At 35.6% G+C, this 15086-nt stretch overlaps 1 protein-coding gene across 1 annotated transcript; it reads right to left on the bottom strand.

Moving 5' to 3' along the window:
- Window positions 1-5083: 5083 nt before the first annotated feature.
- LOC121431797 (progestin and adipoQ receptor family member 3-like) lies at window positions 5084-11226 on the bottom strand. Its single transcript, XM_041629501.1, has 7 exons — window positions 11107-11226; window positions 9496-9746; window positions 8770-8932; window positions 7671-7823; window positions 6898-7095; window positions 6234-6324; window positions 5084-5480 (listed from the first exon to the last, which is right to left on the bottom strand). Exons 2-7 carry the CDS (start codon window positions 9645-9647, stop codon window positions 5311-5313), a joined length of 927 nt encoding a protein of 308 aa, XP_041485435.1. The 5' UTR covers window positions 9648-9746; window positions 11107-11226; the 3' UTR covers window positions 5084-5310.
- Window positions 11227-15086: the final 3860 nt, after the last annotated feature.

Here is a 15086-nt window from a genome sequence, read left to right on the forward strand (position 1 = left end):
AAAAAAAAACAAACAAGGCAAACGCTAAGCGTTGTCTCGCCTGCATATTGCAGTCATGAAGAGACTGCATGTCAAAACTATTTGTCATGTCATTAGTGGAAAAAACAGATAAAGTCATGCCATTAGTGGAACAAACAGATGCAAAAAGCATCCGAACATACAGTACCAGTCAGATATCTTTAATACCTGTTCCGAAGCTATAGAAAGTTATTGTGTGTACAGCACAGCACAGTGCCAGTCATGGAAAGTTCATTGACCTTTGACCTTATTCAAATTCGGCTCACATTTGAACTTGACCTGCACCTTCAAGAGATGGACCTGTGTTATGAATTTGGCGATCTCACCTCGAAGCTATAGAAAGTTATTGGGTGTACAACACAGCACAGTGCCAGTCATGGAAAGTTCATTGACCTTTGACCTTATTCAAATTCGACTCATATTCGAACTTGACCTGTGCCTTCAGGAGATGGACCTCTGGTATGAATTTGGTGATCCCACCTCGAAGCTATAGAAAGTTATTGGGTGTACAACACAATTGTGCCAGTCATGGAAAGTTCATTGACCTTTGACCTTATTCAAATTCGACTCATATTCAAACTTGACCTGTGCCTTCAGGAGATAGACCTCTGGTATGAATTTGGTGATCCCACCTCGAAGCTATAGAAAGTTATTGGGTGTACAACACAATTGTGCCAGTCATGGAAAGTTCATTGACCTTTGACCTTATTCAAATTCGACTCATATTCAAACTTGACCTGTGCCTTCAGGAGATGGACCTCTGGTATGAATTTGGTGATCCCACCTCGAAGCTATAGAAAGTTATTGGGTGTACAACACAATTGTGCCAGTCATGGAAAGTTCATTGACCTTTGACCTTATTCAAATTCGACTCATATTCAAACTTGACCTGTGCCTTCATGAGATGGACCTCTGGTATGAATTTCGTGATCCCACCTCAAAGCTATAGAAAGTTATTGGGTGTACAACACAATTGTTGACGACGACGACACCAGAAATAGTGATACCTATGTTCCGCTACGCAGGCGAGACAAAAACCTGTTGAGTGTTACCCCAAACATTAAGGCCCGATTGAACCCATGGCCGATGCATAGTTCCTGTAGAAATTACACTTAATTTACTGCGCATATTAAAAACTGACCGATTCTGATGCCCTTTTGTCACCTTGCACCAAACTGACACCTATTGCCATGGTTCAGCACGCTATTTTATTCAGGAGTCCACTGTTTTTAAAGGTGGACTCATGACAAAAACATAGCTTGCTTAACCTATGGCAAAAACAAAGGCATCAATTTGGTACACTGACAAAAGCATGCAATAGCGTTGGATAAATTTTTTCATCAAACATGGTATTAAATTAAGTGTAATTTCTAGAGGAAATCTGCATAAACCATGGGTTCAAACCACCTTTTTGAATTTGGGCCTAATATTTTCAAGCACAATTCAAAGGCATCAGACAAACACAAGCAATCAGACATGGACTAGATTCACTTGAATAATTTAATTCTTTCAATAATATAAAAGACAAGCTTGCGACAAAGACAAGACAATGGAAGTACTGCAAGATCAAGTCGTGTGATTGGCCTTCATGCCTTATGCATGAATCAAGCAATTACACAAAAAGTGAATTACACAATATAATTTAAACACATATTCATAATTCTAGTAAATAAAGATGATTATGTAACATGACTGTGACTGGATAAACTGGAATTCCTGCTCCACAGAGTATAGCCAGTTTTCCAGCCAGTTTTAGAAGGAAATTACATAAGTGAGTAAACCATAAAATCATAATAAAAAAAAAACAGGATTAAAATTTTAAATCTTCAAAGAGTTGCATTCAAATTAGCACCATATACACAAAGGGAAGTGTTGTGATACGAGTTTCTAATTTCAGTCATATTTAGGCATATTCTCTTTATCTTTATTACAATATCATCATATCAGTATTTTTTTTGTGCCCCTGCCAATATGATATACCTTAAAACTCTTGTTTCATTCATTGCATAAAATTAATTGAGATGCTATATGACTGATGAAAGAACTGCAGCAAATACAGTACATGGCAAATATAAATAAACAGAAAGTTATGCAAATATGTTTAAACTTTTCAAAACTAAAATATACTCAAAAAATCTCATGACTTTAATCGCATTTGGCTATAGCTATCCTACGTGAGGCAAGCTTGACCAAAATGGACATGATTATTTGTAACATATTCCACATGACCAACTCTATGTAAGTAAAAAAAACCAATAATAATAATTCAAGTTGACTGAATAGGCGAAACACAAAAGGATGGAGGCAAAAGACTCCACAACAGTTTGAAAGTTTTTTTTTTTTTTTTTGGGGGGGGGAGGCAGGATGAGGCTGACTCTGCAAAAAACAGCCCTCTTGGTTAAAAAAAATAGATATTGCAGTGTTTTGCAGCAATACTACTGTCACATCAGTAAAACCGACTCCAAACCAAACATAAGTCATTACTTTATTATCAATTGCATACCATCTAGTAGTTTGGAGTCTGTTTTATTGTAGAATTAACAAAAAAACCTGATTAGGCTTTCAGCAAAGGTAGTGGGATGGGCAAAATTGTAAAATCCTTCTTTAGTTTATTGCAAACATTCAAGGATTTTCACTTAAAAAATGCACCAGATACTTTTTTTTTAAGTATAAAAAAATACCCTCATAATCAGCTTGTTCACTTCAATCCCTTGCTAGTACATATTCTTAAACACTTCACATTTTTGCACCTTTGCAAAAGAAATCTTGCATGCTGCCTTTGACAAAAAAAATTACAACACAAAATTACTTTAAAAAAAAACCAGACTCTCAATAAATATCTAACTAAATACAAAACAAAACATACTAAACTTATATTATATCTATTAAATAGCATAGACAAGTAAGGGAAATAATCTTATCACATACTCAATAATCTTGTTTTTTTTTTACTTTTCTCCTACAACATAACTAGTTTTCAATTGGTAGCTGTTAACTTTCACATTCGACCACGTGATCAATAGACCAAAAGGCAATTGTACCAGAATTTAATATACAATTAATGCACATTTATGAGTGTGTTATGACGATGCAGCACACGAGGGTATTTACAATTATGCGAAAGCAAGAGGCGCTTGCGCCGAGTGCTTTTGCATAATATTGTGAATGCCCGAGAGTTGCTCGCATCGTCACTAACATCACGAATCTTAAAATGTGCATTAATTGTTTTATAAAACGGGTCGGCAAAAAGAATTTTTCATGGAAATCTTGTTCAAATCCCTCCAACTTGTGTACGATCGCACAGACGAAGAGATCACAAGACTGTCAATTATGACATCACAGGCGTATCTACTATGCGCGCCAAAGTAAGCGCATCAAAATCCTAGCCAGCCTCTTTTACTGAACGCGTATCAGTTTTTACGTGCTATTGGAACTAATGCTGCACAAAAATTGCACAGTGCTGCACAAAAAATGCACAGTGCTGCACGAAAAATGCACGACTGGAAGGTTGCGCATAATTAAAGCATGAACACGTGACTTGAATACGCACTCACCATTGGCTACATCCTTAAACCCGTTTTATAAAGCTTATTAAATTGACAGCAAGAGTATGGTTGGATGATTGGGGGATGGGAAAAATTGAAACTAAATAAAATTGTGGCCAAAGGTGACAATGGCATGTTGCTTAACATCCAATAAACCTGTCATTAACTTTATTGCATAATCTTTTTTCTTAACTATGGAGTTTACATTCAAATGCTCATGTCTAAATACTGACATAGGTAATATTATTTCGACTGGCATTTGAGGTAACATTTCATACATAGATCTGAATTAATAAATAAACTCATAAAACAAATTCTAAGAGGTAGCAAATGTTCACACCAATACATGTGTTATTGACCTATTGTAAATCTAAATCAAGCTTTTCCTTCAGGACCAGTCAGCTTTCTTTGAAAATCATTTACAATCAAATTTACTTGCCAGTCCGAACAAAAGAAACGGTCCAGAGATCCTATTGTTCTAGCTTGGTCACTCTATTGTTCTTAATTTGAGAGTCTGCACAAAGATCTGACTTAGAGTTACTTGAATAATTTCTACAACTACCACAACTGCACAAACTGAACATGAACATCATGTTTCTATAGCAATATAAGTTAGTTTGACAATGACTAGTAATATTGATAACAAGAACTAAGTTAGACAAACACAAACATGTTTCTAAGACAATATTGGAGTTGAATATTGTTATTTCTAATGAATCAGGTATTTGACAATGACAAATATTGTAAAGCTAATACTGACTAAACGAGAGAAACATGAACATCATGTTTGGAAGATATTTTAGTTGAATCATATTTCAAATGAATTGGGTGGTTGACTTACATGAACTAAGGTAGACAACATGGATGTTGTGTTTCGAAGACAATAGTTGAGCTGAAGAATAATGTTTTTAATTAATTAAATGATTGTCTTAGACTATGAGTATGTGCTCTGAGTAATCAGCTTACTTGTCATAATACAAGATATCATGCTTTCAAAGTCAACAGCTTTGTGAAAAAGAAATACATAATGTTAATTCTTACATGAATTATATCAGCTAAACGAGAATGTGTTTCCAGGATAGTAATCTAATTTGGTTTGATAAAAAATGAGAAATATTATTGCTAGCATAAATTAAACTAGACCAACATGAACATCATGTTTCTTAGACAAAATCAGAGTTGGAGTTTAATATTCATTCTGGCTTGTGTCTGGGTACATACACTGTAAACTGCATGAACACAAATGAGAATGCATACACTTCATACACATACCTTACGCTCGGAAAGAGTTTACATCATGATTAACCTCTGACATTTAATCATTTATATTACTTAGAAATACTGACTTCATCAACAAAGCCATCTACCGACATGATGATGTACTAGTTGACTAGCTCCACACTGGGAGCTTGGTGCTATGAGGCATGGTCCACAACCTGACTGAGACCTGGCTATGCTAAAGTGGTAGGTCCAGAGTATAGGACTCCACCACTCTCTAAACTATGTATTGATCTGCACAGAAGAAATGTGAGGTAAGCCGTTCCCAGTCACAGACCTCACTCCACCAAAATACACCAAAACACTGCCGAGTCTATTGGCCTTCCAGGAATGGAAAAGCAGTAGGAGTTTGTGGTAAAGTAGTTTGCCTTAGTCCGCATTCATGCCATACTCATTCAAATGGTATATATTCTTCCTTGATCAGTTGATAACCAGATGTTACAGCAGCATAATCTAACAGTGGTAGACATCATGTTTCTAAATAAGGGTTGATGAGCGATTCCTGCACTGCATGTTTGCAAGGGTCTGAATTATGAACAAATTCCATCATGATAACGCCTGTTTGGTGCCACCATAGAAAGGCTATGACAACAAGAACATGCCAAAGCTGGTGACTGCTACCAATGTAATCCACTCTACCTGCATAAATAAAAAACAAAGAAGAAATATAAACTATTATTGGTATAAAGATTATGGGTCTCACGAAATAACAATACACAGAAAATCTACCTGCAAACATTCAATGAAGAGATGGTATTGAGTTCACCAAATATCACTTCTCACAATATTGTAAATAGGGGCCCGTTGCAGAAAGAGTTGCGATCAAACAGCCAATGAGGCATCCATATTTGGGACTTGCGTTTAAACACAACTCTTTCTGCAACAGGCCCCTGATGTTTCAATATGTGGACTGTAGAAGACAACTTACCCTGACCTTCCAATAATCATTTTTAAAAGAACCCAGTCATAACTCTCCAGGGTCCAAGGAAAAGGGTCATAATAAAATTATCAACCTTGATTCCTACTCAGTACGATTTATAAAACATCTTAGCACTGATCAGACTATGCTCAGGGAAATTTACACATGTCTATCTGAATGTTGAACCAAAACAATGCTAAAAATAGTGATTTAATGTGCAAAATATTCAATATTCACAATTGCCTCCTTATTTCAACTTATGATGATTGAAATCATTTAACTTCATGCTTTTTGTGAAAGAACTAGTGATGTCAGAAAATTTCACTAAAAAACAACGACTACAGGATTGGTCCAAATAACCTAGTATTATCATTTTGAGTTTAGGAATCTCCAATTTATATGTCTTTAGCTTCATATCTGCCTTTATTTCATACAATTTGATTTACAATTTGATTTCCCCCTCTAATACTCACCTGGACAGCATACTTCTGGAAACCTAGTTGCATAGAATATGAGAGCCGTGAATCCCATCAGATATAGTACAATGACCCTGGGTAATATCAGCTACATGAAACAAGACAATAATTATTGAGCATTAACTCTAAGAAGGCATTTACAATTGTCATCACTGATTGGTATATTTTTACTTAGTTGAGGCTGCTGTGGAATATTTCAAAAAAGCTCTGGAAGGTCCTATGTAAAATCGTGACATTTATACAGATCACAGTCATATGAAACCATGTAGAATTTTTTTTTAATACAATCAATTCTTATTTTACATAAAGATTTTGATTAAATTTTCAGTCGTTTGTCAGTTATCCGTTATTCATATCAAATTGATATCAGGGTGGGCTGTGCCTCCTATCTTCATGCTTTGAGGAAGAACATTTGCAACTTTGCCAACAATGCACATTGCCTATCTAAACTGAGCATCTAATCAGAGAGGCAACATGGTTTTTAAAAAGGCAAACCTGAAAACATGGGCCTCTTTATTAAGTCATCAATTTGACCAACTTCTTCTTCAACACATAGATTAATTTTCATAATTTCAACACACATTTCTATACATGTAGGTCCATTAACTTAGACTAATGATCCTTAAGTGAAACTGACCCATGTCATCCATCAATTCCTTACCTTCACTATAGGGGTATTAACTCCCCCATAGAGAAATACCCAATGCATTGTGGGAGCCACGCCAAAGCCGACCATGGCACAGAAGAGCATAATCCGACGACTGTACCAATGAGCTGAGAGATATCTCGGATGCATCTGAACCAAGATGGTCACCAAGATGAGAAAGGATGTGAGGACGAGGTATACATTCCTCCAAAACTGTCAAAGATAAAATAGTATACCGTATGAGCCAACATTTTGAAGTATTTTCATGGTTTCATAGTCATTTAGCATAGTCTCAAGTTTTCCAAAATAATTTTCATGATTCTATTGATCGATGTTTTCAATCATACTCTGCAATGGTGCAATATACGAAAGTGGTAAATTAGGTGATGTTAGAAATTTGAAATTAGTGAAAAAATAACAATTGCAATTCTTTCAGTTAATGTTGTCTTCTCCTGTACTGAAAAGCCATATAAAAGACAAAGAATCTTTAAAATTGACATTTTAACATTTGCTTAATTCAATAAAAGATGAATTACTTTCTAAAACCATTAAATCATGAGTCAGTTGTTAATTTCAGACAACACCAATAGAGGCGAGTCTGCAAAAATTTAAGTCTCTCGGGACCAGAGTAATGTCACCAGCCTACATAAAATGGAATGTCAAATGAGGTCTCACATGGATATTTTCAGGGAATTGTCGGTTTCATGCCAAATATCCCATATCACCACTGCTTAACCTATATGATTGATTTAAGATATGAGACAGGGTTGTTATATATATTCACTTACCGTAAAGCAATAATAAGCATAATATATCCCAGGTAGATAACAGCCCATGATTCCTACTGAAATACCAGCCAAGTCAATACCAAACCAACGCTTGTATATCGTCTCATTGCCACCAGAAAACAGGTGAAAAGCAGCAGAGGCAAACATACAAAACTGTCAAAGAGAAAGAAGAAGCATTTCAAGTTAATCATTATACATCTCCTACTAATTAATTCTTAAGTGCAATCGAAATACGAATTCCAGGGGAGTATTTCACAAAGAGGTTTGTCACTGATTTTCACTGATTTGCTCTCAGCCAATCAGATGCAGGGATTTCAATAGCTACAACAGTTTTCAGAGGAAATTACCACATTATTTACTTCAATTCATGAAAGGCTCCACAGGACAACTCCCCATCTGAATGGTAATCCTAAAAATTCTTATTGGCAAAAGCAAAAGTGTTCTTTGGGGAGCTTTCCTCAAGGTGAGAAGAACTCAAGGGGGTTTCTCATGTGAGAAGTGTATCTAAGGAAAATTGTCCCGTTATTGGAAAAACACAGTGCATATTTACGAACAATAATTTTATTTTACATTTGATGTCGTAGTAACATCAATTTCAAGAGATATGAAATATAAATGCACATATATGCCAATATAATAGGATCATGATGCAAACATATGGTCAGACCAAGGAAAATAAAGACCACTATATTATGATTGAATAATGGAAGGTTTAAGATGACTGATCACCTGATAGCCTGTATAGATCACATGATCAAATAGTGATCTGAATTTCTGAATGAACAATAATTCTATTTGACATTTGATTGGTAATAACTAAATTTCAAGAGATATGACACATAGATGCAAATATATGCCAATATAATGGGATCATGATGCAATCATAGATGGTCAGATCAAGGAAAATAAAGACCACTATATTATGATTGATTAAAGGTTCAAGATAACTGATCACCTGATAGCAAGATAGGAAGCCTGTATACATCACATGATCAAATAGTGATCCCTGGTATAATAGACAAGTCAGAATAAGGAATTGAAAAATTGCAATCTCTATGATAGGTTAATACAATACGGTAGGTTTAAAATGATTGGTCACCTGAAAGCAAGATAGGAAGCCGGTATAGATCACATGATCAAAAAGAGAGCCCTGGTAGAACGGAATCATAATGACGTTATCATAGATGGTTAGACCAAGGAAGATTAAGAAACCCATTAAGTGAGTCCATACGTTGATTGTCTCATTGGACCAGGTACAGAAACTGTATCAAGTGAACAATCAAAACAGAAGACTGTGTTGAAATTAAAGTTTTTTTTAAATGTCAATAACAATGCTGCTGGTTAATTGCCGACTTTTCTGGTTTGTTTATATGTTTTCTTATAAAATTTCTGCCATATATACTCTTAGAAAAAGACTTAGAAAATAGGTACATTATCACATCTGTTTGCATGTGGGAGTCAGCAGTTAATAGATCAATTTTCATTCAATGGCTATAGATGGCTACTCTTCACAATTTACTTCCTGAATCTGGAGCACTGTAAAAGCTATAACATTGCAACAAATTGGGATTTTCAAGGGCTCCTTTCTTCAGTTTCCTTTAGTTTTTTTTATAGGTTTCTGAGCATTTTGGGAGCGAAATTGCCCAGAGCCCCCATGTAATGTTTTCCCTGCTAGCAAAGATCAAAATCATACATTGTAAATCTGTTATTCTTGAATAGATTCTCACAAAACCTTCATTACATTTCTATGATTTTTCTGCCTTTTGATAGAAATTACTCAATTTGTGGGCTCTTTTCCTTATTTGTTATTATTTTTTAATCTCACCTTCTGAAACACTGTCCACTTGACAGGAAAGCTCTATAGCCATGTGTGATGTAAGGATTTCCTTGCATAAAGTGAGGTATTTCATTGTATGAATACAGAGGGATACCCTTCTTCTCCTTCCTCGGATCCAAAGTCATGTCACGCCAGTTCATCTTCAGATACCTTTCATGTAGTCTTTAAACAGGTTTCTATTTGCATTCTCAAGGATTGGTGTAGGAGGGAGGGGGGAGGTTTGACACTTCTTTGCCTGGCTGTAGATTGAAGGGGGAAAATCATTAGATATAATGTAGCTATAGCACTAATCATCTTCAACATTTTGTCTCTTTTTTTTTACATTCATTCAATTCAATTTAATAAGTCCATACAGGAGATTTGTTTTGGTATTTATAAAATTATTAAAAACATACATTACATAATTAACATTTTCGGAAATGTCAATTATATAGAAATGGTGTATCATTAAAAAAAATACATAAACATAATATAAATAAATTAAATTCCGACATTAAAGTGTTCTATTAGGAACACATTAGCTCCTCCCTCATCATGCTCGTGCTTGCCCTAAACAAGAAAGTGAAACTAAATGAGGATTATATTGCTTTCAAACTTCTTTGAATTTCCTAAGTAAGAAATTAGCCTATTTCAGTTTTGGTGATTTTATTATTTCATTTAATTATATTATTGATCTAATTGTTATAACATTTCAAATCTTACAATCTGCTATTAGATTCTTTAGCAATGTTTTTGACATTGTTATTGACAACATTGCCTGGCCTTGCTCTTGGCTAATCAAGACTTTTTGGCCTTGGCTTTGGCCTGGATTTTGCTTCTGAATGAGTGAATCAAACTCATGTCATGACATTGAACGAGGGCTCAAAATCGTACTTAATTTCCTATTTTAGTAAAATTGATTGTCACCATGCATGGACCTACATCATTGAGGCATTATCGTGGAATTTGTCACCAGTCCATTCACTGCCGTTTATTTTGTCATTAAAAAACGGCGGTGACTTCTTTCCACTCCCATTGACAGGTGCATGTCACAAGAGCAGAGCTACCAACATGACCAAGTCTCACACATTATGCGTGAGACTCAACATGCTCAAGCATTTTGGACTCTTGTTCATCCCCTCAAATCTCTGTCTCACGCAACTATCACAGCCTATCCCCATATACATTGTACACAATGTCTGTGATCTCACTCAAGTCAGATTCACAGAAAATCTCATGCATAGCTGGTCGATCGGTCTTTGAACTTGGCATCTCTGGAAGAGAGCCTGAGACTGAGAGGTGACAAATTTCATAAGGCCATCATTGATAATCCTTTTCTTCACATTTTATTTATTAGTGCATTACTGGTACATCACGACAACACATCATCGCCTGGCTTTTCTTTTCAGGGAGAGAGCTCAAGTGAGTCAAGGAAACCCGACACCCCAGTGGCCCAGCCCAAGTCCAGCGCTCTCTCCCGGCTATGTCGCCCGCTCCAGCTCCACCACTGCAGTCTGCACTGGCACTGCCCCCAAACGGATCCCCACTCAGCTCAGCTCACCGTAGATTCTACATCATGAACAACGAGTATATTGCAGAATCAATTCCTTTGCAACATACTTTGTGCTCTGTAATGTGACAATTCCTCTCGATAAAATGGATATTTGAACTGTCTTCGTACTTGAAATTTGTCTTTTCAATGCATTAATTTTCGGCAGAATTGGCTGATCCCACAGCAAAGCAGGCGCAGGCACGTCAGGCAGGCGCAGGCACGTCAGGCTAGTAGTAGTACATGCGCTATGCAGAAACGGATTGTTATCATACATGTCTTGAATGTGACTGTAGAGGGCGCTAACATCTTTTATTACTGTATCAAAGTTTGTCAATTCAATTAAAAAAAAAACTAAAATCAATTACTCGCCTGCATATGCGATTGATTATAAAGCTGTTACTAAATTTGATCTTCAAATCCATCGATGATTTCATACACTCACTATTATTTTCATTCTTTTTGTGTACATGTAAATATTTATTTTGCACTAGCTAGATCAAGCTTTACCACCGCACTTAATTCTCCGAGAAATTCAAACCAAGGATATATCTAGTATATCAACATTAATAAAATACAAATGAAAAAGTGAGTGTGAATATTTAACATATCACTGGTTCCCTTATTTGCACACCTATCACTTTTTGCGATACATTTGATTTTGATATGAAATTGTCATAATGTTTGTTTTTAAAGTCATAGTGTTGGTTCAATTTTCGGGTGTTTACCCTTCCCTTTGATAAACTCTTTCTATATACACTTTCATCTTTTTTCCCTATTCCCTCTCTGGTATTTCTTTCCTATACAGCGATTCCATTTACTCTTCCAGTTTCTTCTCCCTCCTCCTTTTCCATTTCTTCATTCTTCCCCTATAATGTACGTACTCCTTTTACTAAAATTCTTCATCTCTCTTCCATTTTCCGATTCTTCTTATATATCTTTCACTTTCTCCTTCCCCTAAAATATGCTCATTTCTTTGCCAATTTAATTTGGTGTGACAGAGTACTGTATCTTTTCTTGTTTAACTTTGGCAATTTATTGTAACTTTTAATTAACTATAAGGTAAACGATTCTGTATTATTGTAAGTAACGCCACCATCTTTTGTTCAATTTATTTATGGTTGTTGTATTTTATTTAATTTCCCAAAATTCCATTTGATGCCCCCTCTCATTCATGTTCTTCCTCATAAGTTTCTTCTGGCTCTTCCCCTTCTTCACGTTCTTTGTCTTCTCTCTCATTATTCTTCCTATATACTTTTCTCCTAACCCTTCATATCCCATTCTAAACACAGTTTCCCCTTCTTTTTCTTTCCGATATTTCTGTAACCTGACCTTCTGCCCCGCCTTCCTCAATGGTTCGTTCTCATTCTTAATTGTTCATGATCTGGCAATAAACATTTTGATTTTACTTCATTTCGTTATTCTGCACAATTTGTAATTTCCAATACCTTTTATTCAGATTGATTCTGAAACTTTTATTTTTCAGCAGATTTTGATACCATGTTATGTGATTATTATCATTGATGCATGTCATATTGTTTATGTTATTCTATGTGATAATTTTGATTGTCTCATGCAATGTAATGATTGTTTTATTCTCTTATGTTGTTTTATTGTACACAGCCTCTATTGCTTTAAATGTATTTTGTACAAAATTTTGTAATTCGGCTTCATGCCACGATTCAAGTTTTATTTGAATTGAATTAAATAACACATTCTGTATGCTATATATATTTTTTTAACTACATTATATTTGGTGTAATGATCAGTCCATGGTTTACTTCCAACACTCAAGAGTTTGGCACTCTGACTCTCACAACACAACAGTAATAGTCTCACAAAGTTGTCACATTAATTAAAACATAAAATGATTTTAGGATGGATTATGAGAACACTATTGTAATCTTAGAAATGTAAAGGGGTCAATCCCCGAAGAGAAAGAAAGAAAAAATGAGGATTTGTGATATATTCAAATTCTTGTACCTGACAAGAACGACCCTCCACATTTTACAGGCAAAATTCATGAAACTGATTAAAAATATACAGGTAAAGCTTTACACATATACCTGATACAGTTTCTCTTGAAGTTTATTGCATAATTCATATTAACCACAATTAGTAAAATGATAGCTGAAGAGTATTCACCAAAGACAATACAATGCGGTTACAAAGACCGTAATTTCTTACCAATCCAACATGAAAGAAATATGTCCAACCATATGTTGGAACATCAACATCACTTTCATTTTACAGTGAAAATGGCGCTGCATGGAATTCATAGAACATGACATTCATCTATTTCTTGAGGCCAATTTTCTGCTCTAATTTATTAAAGTACAGTAACAATCGACTGCAAATTTAAATGGAGCTTATCTATTTATCATAACAAATCAGGAAAGACAAGAAAAAGGGTTCTTGTGAGTGTCCTTACTAATAGAATGAAGACCCCCCCCCCCAAAAAAAAGTGCAGCCTTCATTGACATATCAGATAATTGACAATAAATTTTCAGTGGATGCATTCCACAAAACCAATTAGAACTTCCTGGACACTAGACCAATAATCACATGGTTACTGTCCCTAAAAAGTACATACACATAAGGTCTTGTGGGATTTCTTACAAGGTTGTTGGAGGTTTGCTGATCTAACACCCCACAGGGCTAACATTTCTCCACAGGGCTAACATTTCTCAAAATAATAATATCATTTGTAGATCAGTTGATAAACTGAATTTAATGGCACACTGTAAAATCATCAGACTGACATGATTACCTTGAACTGGGCCTTTGGGTGGCTGGCAGTCTGGCTCAAAGGAAAATGGTAATTTCATTGGTCCCATCCATGTAGTATATTTTGTTTACTACCAAGGAGGGGGGGGGGGGGTAGGGTGTTTCATAAAGCAGATTGGGTACTGAATCAGGTTCTATCACTTTGATTCCCATCAGCTAAAGTTGACTTGAAATCCAATCTTACTAGATTAAAATAATAGCCAATTTTTATATGGCGCTTTTCCCTGAATGACTCAAAGAGCTTTACAGCATATTATTACCCCGGTCATTGGATTCATTTCAATCCCACACGAAAAGTGCACAATTTCCACTCCCTGGGGAGCATTCCTCACATTCATCGCAACCTCATCATGGCGCTGGCAAATTCAAATATACGATATCTTTTGCATCCTACCGGGTACCCATTTAGCACTTGTTATTGCTCTAACACAATTATCTGATAGGAGAATGTAGAATTTGTCAAAATTTGATAAGTTTTAGGAAATCACTCTCATCCCATGTATGTCAATGTGGACAAAGATTGGGGTATATCATTCAGCACAAGAACAAGTTGCCAGTCAAGTGTAAATTTGTGTGCAACTTATGAATAGCTTAATGAAACACCACCCCACCAAAAATAACTTTTGAATAAAGCAACACTGAAATCTCAAATACAAAAGCAATAATGGATTCAGGTATAAATACAAAATACATGCACCAACCTTCACAATTATTTGCTAGTATCCCTTCATAATTATTTCCTCAAATATTCATTATTCAATGATAAAAAGCCATCATCTCAGAAATTGTCCCTTATAGCACCCTAACGAGAAAGGAACAGGTCATGCAATTATCAACCTTCTACCCTTTTCATAAACCTATCCTCCAATTAGCCGCCTAAGAGTAATGCGGATAATTCAATAAAAATTGCGTTCATAAACTCCGAAAATAAGCCGCATTATTTTTACGAGCGCCCGTCCTGAAAAAGGCGGATAATCGCCATGACAACTGGACACGCCCCCTCCGATGCGGTTGTGTTGGAAAAGGGTGACCTTGTGACCGCACCATGGCAATTATCCGCATTATTTGGAAATGCGTTCATAAACTCAAAATCTTATCCCGATGCCGCTATTATGCGGATAATAGCAGCATCAGAGTAATGCGGATAACTCTTTTCCTCCTCCAATTTTATGATCAAATTATGCTGCTATTAGCCGCCTAATTCATTTTAATTGGGTTTATGAAAGGGGTATAAAACAACTTTCCCCTCTAAACGCACTGGAAC

Source organism: Lytechinus variegatus, chromosome 18 (genome assembly GCF_018143015.1).
Source record: "Lytechinus variegatus isolate NC3 chromosome 18, Lvar_3.0, whole genome shotgun sequence".
Lineage (NCBI taxonomy): Eukaryota > Metazoa > Echinodermata > Echinoidea > Temnopleuroida > Toxopneustidae > Lytechinus > Lytechinus variegatus.